Here is a 17,227-nt window from a genome sequence, read left to right as displayed (position 1 = left end):
CTGTAAGACATAGCATAACATAAAAAGAGCTGTAGGGAGATAACGTGTTATTAAATAGTAGAAGGGAGCAAGACTTATATCCACATTGGTGGTTCTCAATTTCATGTCCCTAGCAATGCCAAAGCAGAGACTGGAGAATTTAACAAATTAACCTGTGTTTACTAAAAAAACAAACAAACAAACAAACAACCCTGGGAGAATTTATATTATCTTGTCTTAGGTTTAACTTTTCTCAACAGCACAGATAGAACCCATGAGTGCATAGTAAGGCCCCAGGACTCACAAAACCAATATGGTGGACTCTGGTCAAACATATTCTTTATTTGAAAGAGAGATACTCCAGAGGGAAAGCAAAAAAAGAAAAGAAAAGATTGGATATCGAGTAGCAGCTCTGGGGCGAAGACTTCTACTTCCTTCCCGGCCCACACCTCTAATACAAGGCCACAGCCACAGCTCCTCCTCTTAGGGGCAGTGTGAGGTGCAGTGTGAGGTGCAGTGATCACCCCAGATTAGTGCGGTAGAACTTCATCCACTTCTAGAGTGAGGAAGGGAAATAAGATATCCCTTAGCCTCTTCAAACTGCTCCTACTCATCATCAGGGGCAGGGCATCCACAAGAAGGTCTGGGTTTATGTACTGCAGGTGGAAAAACACATAACCCAGCAGCCTAATGAAGATCATGACCATGAAGACAAAACCACGGAAATGCCTGCAACGAGACAGTCATCATTAGCATGAGAGAAAGGGACAGCCCAAGGTCAAGAAGTGGAAGGTGAACCTCACACTCATAAATGGCTTGAGAATTGTTTTCTTCAGGCAAAAACTAATGGGGAAAGGCAGGGAATAAGGGTACAGTGGGAGACAGATAAATGCAAAAAAAAAAAAGAGTGAGGTAGCAGACAGGAATTGAATACAGCCCCCCTGACATTTAAGTTCCCCAATAGAATAGATAGATGACCATATGGAAAGTTGGAAGTCCAAAAGAAGATGACTTTCTGGGTACCATATGTGGGGCAGGCATTTTGAGGTTATTAGAAAAAGTTGAGAGCAGTCACACTGTGAGCCTCATTGCCATTAGCCCTCTTCAGGTCTTCCACAGTAAGCAGCTTTAGGGTGTGAAGGAAGATTTAGCCATCTCTGACATTGACATCCAGGCAAAATGAGGAGGATGGACGTTTTCTACACACACAATACCAAAATAAACCAACTCAAACAATAAAATGTGTATGTATTTTCTTGTGTGCCAATTCTACCCTGACCAGTGGTCTTAGACCTTAAGTCTTTGATTGTGGAGAAATAACATAAACTGGAGCTTTTCACGAAAGTACAATACAAAGAAGCACTTCAGAATCAGTTTCCTTATTTCAAAAATTAAAAATGAAAAGGTGCAGAGTTCAAGTAGTGTTCTTTTTGCCTCTAAAAGTGCAGGAGAAGCAGCAAGAGAATGAAAGCACCCTGAATTCTCTTTCCAAGAGAGTAGATTAGAAGGTTACCATGTTCAGAACCAGGAAAATAAGAAGGGGTCATACTGAGGGTCATTAATGGAAATGTAAAGTGAAAAGCAACACCCAGCCCTTTATGCAGAACTTCATAGCAATAGCCACTAACTCCTCTCCAGCTATTTAGAGCTCTGTGGCTCTGGTGTTAAAACTGTGTTGAGAAAGGAAGGGTTGGAAGAAATCTGGGGCTGCCCAACGTGTTCTGTTTCATGGGTATGTTTCTACCTATTCCTTTGTCCCCTATCAGGTCACCTGTAGAGTGAATGTGGCCTGACAAGGTCAAACCCAAGATTCTGTCACTTACCTGTACCAAAAGATCCTCTTATGTTTCTTTTTGATGGCTTTCTCCTGTGGGAAGCAATAAAAACCAAAGCTGTGAATGTCCTGTGCTCACACAAAGGCAGTATAACAGGGTGGCTGGGAGCACCCTGTTATACTGCCTTTGTTCCAGGCTGCCCAGGTTCCAATCCTGACTCTGCCACCTCCTAGATGCCATGGTGGCAATCAGGGCATTAAACCTCATTTATTGTTATTAAAAAGAAGAGGGGCGCAAACAGAGGAGAGGGGAGAACAGGAGAAACCCTAAATTTAGAGAGGTAAGCCTTACCATGTTGCTTTGGATGGTCTCTACTAGAATTGACCCAGGCTTCACTATTTGGGAAGAGTTTTTCTGAGCTTTGGATCTGGGGGGAAAAAAAGATCAGAGTCAAAAGGTTAAAAAAAAAAAAACAAAAAAACAGGATCAGAATAAAAAATCATGTAACATAATCTGAGGGCCTGATAAAATGTGCTTTTCTAAAACATTCAATTTGTCTGATTTTTGTTTACTAGATACTTATTAACATTCACAATGTTCAACATTCTAGCCAGGTGCAGAGGCACACACCTGTAATTCTCAGCAACTCATGAGGCTGAGGTAGGAGGATCACAAGTCCGAGGCCAGCCTCAACAACTTAGACCCAGTCTCAAAATAAAATACGAAGGGCCAGGCATGTAGGTCAGTGGGAGAGCACCCCAGCATTTGGTTCTCGGTACTGCACAAACAAAGCAAGCAAACACAACGCCCAACCGTCAAAATTCACAATCGTCAGCATACAAAAAAACTAGGAAAATGTGATCCATTTACAAGAGAAAGACCATTTGTGAAGACAAAGCCTGATGTTGCCTGATGTTGTATTCAAACCACAAAGCCTGTCTTTCCGGGCAGCTCAAATGTCAGTTCACATCTTACCTCCTCAGCTGAGCTGCCTACAGACAGCCCTGAGCGTGCTTGGCCTGGAGATTGGCCAGAGATCTGAGCAGAGTTTAGGTGTAGAATTTAGAACTCCCCTTGTTTGGCTCTCTAGTTTCTTTCCAGCATCTGTGGCTCCCTGGAACTCCATTCTCTTTTCTTTTAACACAGAAAGATTTCAGGTTTTCTTTTGGTTTTAGCTGCCCCTTATATACACACTTTGGCAGTTACCCACAGGCTAGAGGCTATAAAAATGGAAAAAATCCTCCTGCAGTTCTCCTCTTCCCAATGTCAACTCCTCTCTAGATTCTGCCATCCTTATTCATTCCCTGGTGTCTTCTGATCACTATTTGTTTATTTGTTGCTTTTTGTTCTCATTTAGAGTCTATCGTTATTTTCTGCTGGAGAGTCAATCCCAGTAAATCCTGACCCAGTCTTATAGGAATTTCTTTTTATGATCATGAACTATAGGAGAAAGGGGAGAAATAGCACAGACTCCTGATTCTTACCATAATGAGGTAGCTTGTGTTAAATGAGCCTACTTCCAAAGGCAACTAGACAAAATACGCAACAGCTGTCTGAATACACAGGCAAATCCAGTCAGAAGCCCATGGAGAGGAGCTCCTCATTAATCCAAGCCCCTACACCCCCGCAAGGACATTTGCCAATGCGTGATGAGGCAGGGAATAGAGTCCACGCAGCCAGCGGCAGCATCAATTGACTGAGGAGTCACAGGTGGAGTTTAAGACAAAAGTGACTGCGATGGAGGAGAAAAATTCAAGGGAGGTCTTCTTGATGTGGTAGTCAGCTCCTAAGCTGTACACAGGTATCTCAAGATCGCAAAACAAAACAAAAAAACAAACAAACAAGAAAACCTCAGAATGCAGAAAGTGCTCAAGAGTTGATCAAAGGTAGTGCTGGGGAGCAGAAGTTGGAGTTCCAGATCTTTCAAACTTGAAGGGGAGACTGGCACACTTTGCAGGGAAAACACATGATCCTTTTAATAGATACCACGGGAGCACTGAACTAAACTTAATATCTGCCGTGCTGAAAACACAAAGGACGCTCTAAATAAAAGAGAAGAGTCTTAATCTGATAACAGTGTGTGCGAGCAAGTCACAAGGCACATGTGCATCCTGGTGACTAAGTTAGTACTTCACCCCTAAGTCCAGTGTCAAGTGTGTCCCCCCCGCCTGTATTACAAAGCCATAGCTGATGCATTCAAAGCAAGAAAAAGCAACAAAAAGATTAAAGAGGAAAAAACATAAGTGTCATTCTTCATAGATGAAAGCCCAAAACAACCTACAAAGTATTAGAATAAATGGATTTAGCAAGATTGACAGATACACGGTTAATAAATGTAAAGAAGTCAACTGTATTAGTATACACTAGCAGTAATCAGAAAACCAAATTAACAAACATATCATTTGTAATAGCATGAAACAATCAAATACCTAGAAATAAATCTGATGAAAGATTCATTAGAACACGATAGAGAAAACAACAATATATTATTGTGTGAAATTTAAAAAGATTTAAATAAATGGAGATCCAAAAACTTTCATGGCTTAGAAAACTATTATTTAGATGCCATTTATCTTCCAAATTTATCTACATATTCCATTCAAAATTTCAGTAATGGTTTTTCTGGTAGAAATTGAAAAATCAATTTTATAATTTATATTGAAATTCAAGAGGCCAAGAATAGCCAAGATAATCTCAAAAAGTTAAAAAGTTACAGAAATTAAGTTACCATATATCAAGGCCAAGTATTAAGCTACAATAATTAAAACAGTATAGTAGCCAGGCACAGTGATACACACCTGTAATCCCAGCAGCTCGGGAGGCTGAGACAAGAGAATCAACAAGTTCAAAGCCAACCTCAGTGAAAGTGAGGCACTCAGCAACTCAGTGAGACCCTTTCTCTAAATAAAATACAAAACAGGGCTGGGGATGTGGCTCAGTGGTCGAGTGCCCCTGAGTTTAATCCCTGGTTCCAAAAAACGAACAAACAAACAAACAAACAAAACCCCAAAACAAAAAAACAGTATAGTGCTGACACAAGGATAGAGATGGAGACTAATGGTACAGAATAAGATATTAAAAAAACTGACTTATATATATACGTCACCTAATATATAAAATAAGGCTCCTCTATAAATTCACTCTCTCTTCAATAAATGGTGCTGGACCATTTGGACACAGAAAAAAAAAAAAAAAAGAAATTCCAGATGAAAGTAAATGTAAGTGTAAAAGGTAAAACAATGAAATAAATCTTGGTGGAATCACTGGAGAATAGTCCTATTATGGCCTATAAAAAGCATTAGGTAATAAAGTACTGATAAATTTTATGGCTTACATGTCCTTTAAATGAAGAACTAATGTTTATCCAAAAATGCCATTAAGAAATTAAAAAAGAAAAGCCAGAGAATAGAATGCAGTACATTTTACAAAAAGGTTAAAGGAAAAAAAATACAAGAAACTCCTCTAAATTAATGATAAAAGACCAAAATATCCCAAATATAGGCAAAAGATATGTCATGTAAATGGATAGCCAAATTTCCAAGAAGCATTTGGGAAGCCATATAACATCATTAGTACTCATTAATTACATTAGTAAAATAAAATTATATATCACTATACTTCCTGCCAGAATAGTTAAAATCAAAGCAGACTGTCAATACTAATTGAAAGTGAGGATGCAGAGCAATTAGAATGTTGGTACAGTTTGTGGGAAAGATATCAGTGCAGCCACTGTAAAAATTGTCGGGCTTATCAAGTAAACCAAAGAGATGTGTACCCAGTGGCTGGAGAGAAATGAGTGGATAGGTCCACCAAAAGACAAGCACAAGAATGCTTATTAAAAAATAAAAGAAAAAGAACATTTATAACAGTTGTATTTTAATGTCCCCAAACTTGAAATAATCAACCTGTTCATCAAAACTAGATCAATTGTGCTCTACTCATACAGTGGGATACTCTACAGCCACAAAAAAGCAACACCTACAGCAGCATAAGGGAATCTCAGTGAAAGACACAAAAGAGAATACATACTGAATTTATGCAATGTTCAAGAACAGAGTTTAAAAACAATAGAAGAGTAATTGTTAGTGTTACCTTTGCAAGGAGTACTGAGACTGGGAGGAGGATCTAAGGGAGAAATCTGGGGTGCTCAAAATGTTCTCTACATAAATGAGAATTTTAATATTTTATTTCAATGAGAAGGTGGTATTAAGTGTGCATCTGTGTATAAAAATTCATCAAGCTATATACTTAAGATTTGTGCAGTCTATGACTATTAAATACAATTAAAATACTATTAATAGTATTATAGTATTAAAATACTATTAATACTATAATACTATTAATACAATTAAAAAGTATCGCTGGAAAGTATGATGAGTCCTGAGACATGCAAGTCCAAGACACGGAGTTTAAAAGGGCATGACTGGGGCCTCTGGTAGGTCCGATGGGTCCGCTGTGTGAGTCCTGGGAAAGGGGATAGCACACCCACATGGAGAAACATTTCTGGGCCTCTTTTTAACTAGGATTCTTCCTCTCTGAGTGTTGCTTAAGTCAACTGAAGATATGTGAAAGGAACATAAAAAAGAGGCTTTCTAAACACCAGTTACTGAGGAGGGCAAAAGAGAAGCCCGAATGCTGAGGATTTTCCAGTCTAGAACCTGGAGTAGAGGCTGCTGGGAAAGAGTTGCTGGAGGTCATTCGCACAGTGACACCAACTATTCTGAGAACTGTTCACCAACTACTCCTCCCTTCAGGGATCTCCCAGGACTGTCGTCTCAGCCCGTCAGGGTGGTCACTTTTCCAAACTTACATTTCTTTTTCAAGCAACAGCATTTCTTCTTCCTTTTCCATCTTCCTCAGAATTTCCTGGTATTTCTTCCCATGGGGGGAGGAAATACCATAAATGAGAATTTTGATATTTTATTTCAATGAGAATAATTCACAATATTCTAAACATGCATGGGTATGAACAAAGTAGGGAAACATCTAATAAAAACTAAGGAGACGGTAGAAACCAGGATGGATCTACATGAACAGTAGGAGCCCTCACTCTGGACCCTGCTTGAACCCAAATCCCAGTGCTGACCCATAAGCTCCCCAGCAATGCTCCCTAAGTCTTTGAGACCTCGGTGTTCTCTCTCTCATGACAGTATCAGCCTTGCTGAGTTACTAGACACATTGATTAAGAAAAAGACTGCATTTTTCAAAATAGAGACCGAATCCTTAACATACATCTGTTTTGTTGTTGCTGCGATTGCTTAAAAGGCATTTTCCCCAGTGGCAGATCCAAGCCCAAGGAGAAACCAAGCATCCCGTGGTCTTGGGGAAACTGCCTCTACTCTGGCTTCTTCTGGAGGTGGTGTACCTTTATATAGTGGGCCTGATCCTTGCAGAGCTGATACACAGATTGGTAGTCACTCTCTAGCTAGAAAGAAAAGGAAATTAACAAGCTTCATGAGTTAAATCAGAACTAAGCTGTTCCCTGAAACCTACCCGGGGCACTGGACACTTGGCTGGTTACCTAGCAACTCCTGACTTGAAAGGAAAACAACCACCTCACAAAGAAGTGATCTCATCATTCACACAGGATCTAATTCTGAGAAAAGGAACTCGCCAGAAACGCCAGGGGATGGGATAGGGCAATTAGGACTGGGATTCAACAGTGGTATCTGGGGTGGGAAATGTTTGAGAAATGGGAAGAGCAGTACTTCTAATGGAAGTGCTCTTTCTCACCATTTGCATGTGAGCTGGAAATTCACTTGCCAGATGTTCTTGTACCTCCCCCTCCCTTGTTTCCAAGTGGTTCTGTTTTTAAGACCCTGAGAGTTCCCTCCTATTCTAATCCTGGGTAGACGCTCAGTGTGGTGACACTGCTCTACCTTAATCATTTCTTTCTCCTGCTCTGCACAGGACTCTGATGACTTCTGCAGTCTCACCTATGGAAGACAAGTGACAGCAGAAAGTTAATAGCAATTCTTTGTGCAACACAAATGTGTAAAAATCACCCGCTCCAGATGAGTAGAATGCATGATAATAACAGTTATCCTGTGTTGTAGACATGGGAGGCTAATGTAGGGTAGGCATGATTATTACTCTCATTTTACAGATGAGGAAACAAAGGCAAAAAGAAATTAAGTACATAACTTGTCTAAGTCTCTTAGGGGCAGAGCTGACATCAAAACCTCAGGAGACTGATTCCTCGGGGAACCTACCCACCCTCCCTCCTCCAGTCATAGTCTGCAGGGTGCACATGTCCTCTGCATACATGGGGAGCAAAACAGAAAGCTTGCTTCTCCTTTTCAGAGAAATGCTAAGATCAGTGGGACTCTGGCACAGTGAGCTAGACCAAGTTGCAGTATTCATCACAAGAATCTGCAGAGTTTCCCAGTAGGGTGTTTGCCCCTGTTGGGAGTACAACTTATTCTTTCATTCAACAAACATTTACTATGGGCATTTACTATGTGCCAGGCTTTACTCTAGACATTAGGTTATAAATAACATAGTTTCAAAAATTTATGTTCACATTGGTTTGCCTTTTACTAGAGGGAAAAGATAATAAAATACATTTCAAAATAAAACTTATTTGGCCGGTGAGCCATTGCTTGGAAAGTCAGATGAGATGATTAACACACTCTTATATAATTGTGGTAGTTAGTATTTCTTCCTGCTCGAATACCTGTGTTAGAGTATCCTCACTAACATCATAAACTTCTTGAGGGCATGTCCCAGTGGACTTTCAGAACATGCATTTTATTAATGCATGATGAGGCCTCTGTTATAATTCCCTCCACCAGGTGGCACTGTAGTTCTCTCTGATACTAGTGTAACTAATAATGTCCCTGCAAGACATGGGATTAAATAGAGGGAATAAAGGCCACCTGCTCACCTCTGTTAAGCACACAGGCCTCCTTTCACCTTGCCACCTTGCCTAGGAGAGTCCTTGAAATAATTTCTCCAAGTGCCTGGCAGTGATACATCTCCCAGAAAATCTCTAGGTTTGCTGTTCTACTCACCTTCAATTCTTCTAAAATCAGGTTTTGGGCACTGTTATCAAAGTCAACATTCTTAAATCTTGAGATCTGAAATGTATTTCAAAAACTGTGAACTTAGTAAGACACACAAACATGAAAACCTGGTCCAGTGGTAGAACCAGGCTGCACGATGGTGTCTACTAACTCAGGTGCTGAATTAGTTCAGGAAGATGACAATTCTACTGGGATTCCTAAGAAATGATCCTGGTTTCCAGGGTGGACTCTGCGCCTTCTGTTAGAGTACATATGTATTTCCACATTCTGAGTGTGCACAGGACTCATTTCTCATGCTCCCATCCCATCTGTCCCCCTCCTCTTTTTGGTACTGGGGATTGAACCCACTGAGTTATATCCCCAGCTCTTTTTTATATATATTTTATTTAGAGATAGGATCTTGCTGAGTTGCTTAGGGTCTCAAAAAGTTGCAAGGCTGGTTTTGAACTTATGGTCCTTCTGGTCTCAGCCTCCTGAGCCGCTGGGATTACAGGCATGTACCACCGCATTGGGACTGCCCACCTTTCTCTTGAGCAGGTAGTGTGCTAGGGATCCTAGGACACCCAAACCCAGAATCCACCCCTTACCTTGTTCTGAAGCTCCATCACATTGTTGCTGAGGATCTTATTCGTTTTTTCCTATAGGAAGAAGGAGGTAAAAGGGACAAATGTGCCCTGCTCTTGTACCTTTCCCCTCACTAGACCACTCAAATCATCAAGAAATGAGTGTGTCTTGTGGGAAAAGTGCACTCTGGGCCCCATGTAGCAGCAGGTCTGAGACAGAGCCCAGACCTCAACTCCGTGCTGAGCACTTCACTCTTAAACCACTGCAATTTCTACAGATGCAGAAGTGATGAGCACATGATGGTCCCCTGGGAAAGAGGGTGGAAAAATAGGCACAAAGGACCCCTGTGGTCTTTCTCCAGAGGGCTCCTTACCAGCTTTGCTGACTCTAGTTCCAGGTTCCTCAGGGTATCCTCCTTCTCAAATATGATCTGGTTTAACTCCTCCCTCTCTTTGGCTTGTCCTATTGACAGGGTGATATCTCTTTCCAGACTGAAAAATATAAAGTCACCCAGGTGTGGCCCAGTCCTAAGGAAGCTGTGAAGGCCCCAGCTTGAGAAGCCACTCCCAGCCAGACTCAGAGAGCAGGAGCGGTTACATTTGCTATGGCAATCAAATGTGGAGAAAATTAACACAAAAGTCCCTAGATAAACCCTTTGACGGTACTACAGTTCATGTTTCAGAATTTAAATAAGGGGCAAGGCTGGCCACCAAGAAAGCAAACCTTCCTCCCACCTTCTCTCTAACCCAAGGGGCATCCATGGAGCCCTTCTTTCCACCAACCGCAAAGCCTGACCTTTGAATGGTTTCTTCTTTCTCCTGAATTTGTCTAAGAAGAACCTGATTTGCCTCATCCAGTCTCAGCAGGTCTTTTTCAAGGTCTGAGTTCAGGTAGTCAAGATTCTGCTTTGTCATTTCTAAGTTTGGTATTTCCATCATCTTGTGCCTACAGGAAAATCCTCTTCTTTACTAAATTCAGGACAGGAAACAAAAAATCAAGAAGACTTTTTCCCTCTAATCTCCTGTTGTCACCAAGCCTACCCAGCTCTTTATTTTTCATGATAAATTGATTTTCCTAGAGTGTTTTGCATAAATTCCTCAAAATCAAATTGCACTTTAATATTAAATACTGTAAGTGAAACCCATTAAAACACAAATATTTCATGAAACAAAATAAAAGATTTTTCATATGAATAATTATACTCCGACTAACTTGCCCTTGAAAACTTTAGATAGGGTATGTGGAATCCAAGTAAAACCCAAAAAGCATTTAAAGATCTGCAAGGGAGAGGAGTTTCTTCAGCCTCCTTTTATTACAAACTTCTAACTCAGGCAGGAGTCTAGGCTGAGTAGAAGGCAAAGAGGGGGATGGATTTCTTTTTTTTCCCCACAAACAGGACCAATTTGCTGTGTGAGACACAGCAATTTGCTATCAAATGTGGAGAAAATTAACACAAAAGTCCCTAGATAAACTTTAAACCCAGTGAATATAGTCTCCTACAGGAATAAAACCAAAGTTACTTCTCCCTAAGAAACCTCCCCAGTACCGAGGGGAACATGTTCAGCACAGATGAGGCTGATTATCTTAACACAGTGGTTCCTCTCCTGAATTCCATTATTGTTCCTGATACTCGCCCATCATCCAATGGATTCTGTCCAAGTTCTTCCATTGTAGATTTCCTAAAATGTTAACATACACATTTGTTGTGGAAATGAAGGACTTATTGTTCTGACCAGTGACTGGACCAGGAAGGAGCAGGTACAAGTTAGACCCTGGGGTTAGGCAAGACAGAGCCAAGAAGAGACCAAAGCCTCTATTCCTTCACTTTCTAGCATCGATTGCGATATTTCAGCAAACTAGATCATAGTTTAAGATCTCAAAAATGAATCCCACTGAAGTATAGAAATCTTTTTTCATTTTTCAAAAGAATTCACTCTATCTTTTCCCTTTCTTGTCTATATTTGTCCCATTGGTCAAAGTATTGGGGGTATTCATGCATGTCTACAAATGCATTGACACTTTATTTCTAACCAAAGCTTTCATGGAAACAGGGAGAAAAATAATCATGGAAGAGTCAGAGGGTACCACAAACTTGACTGCCTGATTTCTGTTAGTCTATTGCCCTTCTACCTTCAGGCCAGCTCTGGATATCACAGGCCAACTTGATCCAGAAACAGCAGCAAAAGCAACAAGATGACAATTGCTAGAAGAAAGAGACAGATATCAAGGTCTGAAGGGGCATCTCCTAACCATTGCACCAAAACAGGAAGTGCAGTACCAAATTCAATCTAAAAAAGGCCGACTGCCAAAACCTTTCTCTTTTCACATTGCATCTTCCCTTCTTTTCTCTGAGCATTGAGTTTTTTTGTTTTTTTTTTAGCTTTACCTCCCTTTTTAATTCCTTCTCTTACCTTCTTTTCCTTTGATCCCCTTCCCTACATTTCTCTCTTTTTTTCTGCACTTTTTTGCACACAAGGCACCTCAGGCTGTGATGATGCACTCTGAACTCACCTTTCTTTTCCCAACTGAGATTTCTTCTGCTCCCAACAGAGATTTCCAATTGATATCAGAACTGCCAGGAAAAAAAAAAAAAAACATTTCCTGGCTGATTGAGTTTTCCAAATATAGGGGGGAATGTCCCCTCCGGCTGGGTGGGGCAGCATGTCATAGTGGGCAGGGATGGTTGAGGTGGCAACAGTACCTCTTCATGCCTGTAGCAGATTGGGAGCAGAGTTCAGAACTTTTGGACAGTTTAGAGGTCTTCTCAAACAGCAATAAGATCTATGGAACAAATTTCCAGGCCCAGTGTAAATCTCTTCTGAAGCAGTAATGGGCTCTATGGATTGTGTTTCATTCTCCCAAATCTCTAGGCCTAGCAGTAATTGTGATCACTCTCACTTCTCTTCCATGATCTCTGTGTGGCATCTTCACGAATTTCTGCCCCCAAATCCAAACCATACATTTCTATTCAATGCATTTAAGATCTCCTAAGTAGGAATGCTGGAAGTCTTCTTTGTGGGCTAAGTAAGTCCTCAAATCTCTACAAATTGGAATCTGGGAGCTGCAAAACAAACTCCTTTGTTTTCCCCAAACTGGCACTGCCAAGTCATTGGAAAGGAAGGATCTCATGTTTCAAAGGTGGAGTATGTGGAGGGGGAGCAGGAATAAAGGAAGAGGAGTGTTATGTCCAGATTCCCACTCCTTCAGAACTCCCCCTTTATTTTTTAAGGTCTTAAATTACTGGAACAGCAAAGGGAATTTTACATATACCAATGTCGCTGTATGAAGCATTCCTGAATTCCTCCTTGTTATAGTTTGGATCTGAAATGTCCCTCAAAATCTCATGTGTAGGCTTAGTCACCAAGGCAGGTGTGTTCCGAGGTGGGACTCTGGGGAGGTGATTGAGTCATGAAAGTTTTGACCTCATCAATGGATTAATCCATTTATGGTTTCATAGTTTAATGGGGCATAGGCAGGTGTAGAAACTTAGAATGTGGGGCCTCATTAGAAGGGAATAGGTTCTTGGGGGTGTGCCCTTGAAAGATGCATCTAATCTCTGGTCTTTGGGCCACTCCCTCTCTGCATCCTGGCCACCATGAAGAGAGCAGCTTTGCTCTACCACATTCTTCTCCATCATTTTCTGGCTCATAACAGACCCAGCAACAATGCAATCAGTAGACTATGGACTGAAACCTTTACCCATGAGCCAAGATAAATCTTTCTTCCTTTAAAGTAATTTATCTTAGGTGTTTTGTCACAATGATGGAAAGCTGATTAATATTCTGTGTGTTGCCTAAGAATATGAGACAGGATACAGAATGGAAAGACATCCATAAAGATATGTACTTTGACTTCAGATCTGTCCATTTCTGAACCTCACAGTCAATTCACTCTTCCATGATCGAAGTCCAAACCTTGTCCAGATAAATTGCAGTAATCTCAAGTCTCTGAAAGTCATTCTAGAACACACCACTACCCATAAGAATGTCTCTTCCATGCACTAATATCTGTCACAATCTTATCTAGCCTTCTCGACTCAGCTCAAATGGTGCTGCTTCTGCACCTTCTGCAATATACCAAGCCCTGGTCCCTGCATAATAAATCTTTCCAACAGCTGCTATTCTCTTTTGGCAGCTTATATTATTTTAAATCTGGTCTCCATCTTACAGTTTGGTTATAAACTCCTCAGGAGAGTGTGTTTTAATTGTGTTGATTTTGATACTCCTCCCTAGTTGTGCTCCAGAGCCACTATTTACAAGGAATTCAATGTGAGAATAAACTGGGTTAGAGACAGAATGCATCTGCCTTTCATTCTCTCCTGGGATTTTTGTGGTTGCATTACCTTGAGAAAATTCCTTAATCTCCAAAAGCCTGACTCCTGACCTGTGAAATGAGCATTACTCCTACTTCACAAAAGGGGATGATGGGAAAAAAACACGTGCAAAGCCAACACATAGCCAGTCAGGTGTGCAGCGGTACTTCGTTCTCACCTACCTTCCCCAACACATTGTGCACTTCATTGTCCGTCTCATGTTACATTTGCACATGACACATGCTGAATGGTTTTGGAATAAATGATTCATTCCACTGTCTTTGTCTAGAACAGGTGTTGCCCTTTTCTTCTTCCAATACACCTGAGAGACTCCCACCTGTACACTCGAATTAGTACACTCATTAGCCACACGGTGCACTATGGCAGAATTCTCAACAGAAGGCCACATCCCCCAGGAGGCTGATCCACAATCAGCAGGAATGTAATTTGAAAGCCTCAGTTAAACATCCAGGGAAGAGGCACCTCTGTGAGAAGCACTGATGAAGAACATATTCTTCCCATCAAACTGTACCTTCCTTCCCTCAAAGACACCGCACAAATTCATCCTGTCTATAAAGCCTTCCGAAATGAGCCCTTTCTAGGTTATTGCTGTAAATAGACAATATATACTTTGAGAGTGACCATATTTTCCTTTCTTCTTTGAAGCTGCCCATTTTTATCACTATACTGAACATTGCAGTCCATAGTTTTCCTTTCATTTTATTCTCTATTCCTATTTCACAAGGTCCTGATTTTTAATGTATTGCCCTATCATTATAAATATGGATATAAATATGGATTGTACAGATATAAATAGACGAGGCCTGGATACCGATGTAGATATTAATATAGAAGTAGCTAATAGACAGGGATATGAGAGAGGAAGTGGGCTGAGTGTAGTAGGTAATAACGTTGGCTGGGGAATCAAACCAAAGTACTTTGAGCAACTGTTCTACCACTTCCCAGATGTAAAGACTTGAACAAGTGATTTAAACTTTCTGAGCCTTGGTTCTCTAATTTACTAAATGGACATAATGTGTAACTAATTCATAAAATCATGGTAAAGTTGAAAAAGGATGTATTATAATCTCTGACACAAAATAAATGCTCAATAAGATGAAAACTAAAATTATCATCATTATTAAAAGCATCTAAATGTGCTCAGGATCATTAATAGTTCCATCTTCACTCAGCATTTCAGGGAATTCCTCCAGTCTGTCGCTACCAGCAATCATTTGTCATACCCTTTCCTTAGTTTCTGCTTTTTGTCTAGCCTCTGGCTTCACTTGACCTTCACTTGTGCCCCGGACACTACCCTTTGGCTCTTCCTTACAGTCACTCCCTGTCACCCATAGACCATACTCCTTCAACCCTATACCAGAACACAACCTGGAACTAAAAGTCCCAATTTCTTTAGGTAGGGCCTGAGGTCCATCAGATGCTTCAAGTCTCTTGTGAATATGTAGGACATGTGACAGCCACACGAAGAATGGGACATAGACCAGTGAATAAATTTATACAGTAATTGATTAAGGGAGAAAAAATGGGGGATTTTATTCCTAGAAGCAGAAATTGGGGCAGGTTATGCCAATTAAAAATTGAAAGCACTCTTAACACAGAGATATTTGTGCCAGATATTTATAGCAGGTGGGTTGAGAATTTTCAATTTGATCCAGTGTTTGGAATATTGGGATCTCTAAATGTTCTTAGTTGTTTATCGTCTTCTTCTGATAGATTACTCCAAGATGATAGCCTCCTTTATTTAACTTTTTATTTTGAAATAATAAGTTGCAAAAATAGCGTTGAGAGGCAGCACATATCCATTTTCCCCAAATACCTTATGTAACTATGGTACAATATTGAAAGCAGGAAATTTACATTGGTTTAATGTGTGTGCATATTTTTATGACAGTTTGTCATAAAAATATTTCACTGCGGTAAAAATTCAGAACTTTGATCTCCACAAACATCTTCCTCATGCTACTCCCTTACAGTTCACCCCCTTCCATCTCCTCCACCATCCCTAACCCCTGGATGCCCTAGTCTGTTTTCCATATTTATAATTTTACCTCTTCAAGAATGTTATGTAAATAGAGTCACATGGTATATGATCTTTTGAGATCGTCTTTTTAATTTTTTTTTATCCTTGAGACCCATCCAAATGATTTTGTAAAACAAAACATTGTTCTTTTTTATTGAGGAGTAGTACTCCATGTTGAGGATGTTCCACAATTTGTTTAATAGTGAAGAGGATTTTTGTTGTTTCCAGGTTTGGCTATTGCAAATAAAGCTACTATGATCACGTGTATAAACATTTTTTTAATGGATATAAATTTTCTTTTTCTGGGATAATTGCCTATAAATGTGATGGCTGGGTTGTATCATCAATCTATGTTTAGAGTTTAAGAAAGCATCAAACTACTTTTCTGAGAGGCCTATGCACTCTTTTACATTCCCATTAGTGAATGTATGGAAGATCCAGTTGTTCTGCATCCTTTCTACTGCTTGGTATTATCATTAGTTTTGTTTTCATTATTTTAACAGTTTTGCAGTAACAGGCACATATTGGTCTTAATTTGAATTTGCCTAATGACTAAGAATGTTAATTAAATGTTTTTTCCTGTGCTTATTTGCCATCTGTGTATTCTCTTTGGTGAAAGTATCTTATTGCCCATTTTTAATAGTAGTGTTTTGTTTTATTTTACACTGTTGAGATCATTGAATTTTTTACGTATTATAGATATGAATCCTTCATCAGGTATATTATTTGCGAATATTTGCTCTCAGATTGTAAGTTATCTTTTCATCCTCTTAACCAAGCTTTCACAAAGCAAATTTCTAAATATTTTGCTATCCAATTTATAATTTTTTAATTTTATGGATCATATTTTTGGTCTTATGTCTACAACTCTTGGCTAAGTCCTTAAGATTTTTTTCCTGCATTTTCTTATAAAAGTTTGTAGTTTTATATTTTATATATAAATCTATTATCCATTTTTGGGTCAATTTTTCTCTAAGGTGTAAGGTTTATGTCAAGGTTTCCTTCCTTCCTTCCTTCCTTCCTTTTGCCTTTGGATATCTAACTGCTCCAGCACCATTTGTTGCAAAAACTATACTTCTTCCACTGAATCATTTTTGCACTTCAGCCAAAAACCAGTTGGCCAGAGCATAGTCTTTTGACAATTTTAGCTTGTTTGATTTGATAGTGAGGTAGCGTTTAGTTTCCATATCTCCAAGACAAATTCTGTTGTAAGTGGAATTTTCTGTAATGACATAGGTAGCATACACATGTATAATTAAATACACTGTTGTTAGATTCTCAAGCAACTATAGTAGTCCTTAGTACATATGCATAACTAATTAGTAAAGACTTTCTGAATCTTTCTATGACATGGAATATATTTCAAAATCAAATCCCATAGATTGAAAATTTTAGAAGAACCATGATGAGTTCTTTCTCCTTGGTTTATCTCGACACAATGGCTAGTTCATGAATGTGAACCACTTACTTTGACTATGAACAGCATTTCAGGCACCCCCTTGCCTCATTTACATGGTTCCATTCATGCCAT

General features: G+C 39.8%; 1 protein-coding gene across 1 annotated transcript; it reads right to left on the bottom strand.

The window, feature by feature from the left end:
• Positions 1-509: 509 nt before the first annotated feature.
• Positions 510-11,012, bottom strand: LOC143394735 (transmembrane and coiled-coil domain-containing protein 5B-like). The gene is made up of 11 exons (XM_076849385.1): positions 10,978-11,012; positions 10,139-10,288; positions 9,717-9,834; positions 9,367-9,417; positions 8,768-8,833; positions 7,634-7,690; positions 7,120-7,179; positions 6,565-6,629; positions 2,106-2,181; positions 1,803-1,846; positions 510-708 (listed from the first exon to the last, which is right to left on the bottom strand). The coding sequence occupies exons 1-11, from the start codon at positions 11,010-11,012 to the stop codon at positions 510-512; spliced, it is 921 nt and encodes a 306-aa protein (XP_076705500.1).
• Between the last annotated feature and the right edge of the window lie 6,215 nt (positions 11,013-17,227).

Source organism: Callospermophilus lateralis, chromosome 3 (assembly GCF_048772815.1).
Source record: "Callospermophilus lateralis isolate mCalLat2 chromosome 3, mCalLat2.hap1, whole genome shotgun sequence".
Taxonomy (NCBI): domain Eukaryota; kingdom Metazoa; phylum Chordata; class Mammalia; order Rodentia; family Sciuridae; genus Callospermophilus; species Callospermophilus lateralis.
The sequence above is the reverse complement of the archived record's forward strand: the minus strand, read 5'-3'. Positions and strand labels throughout refer to the sequence as shown.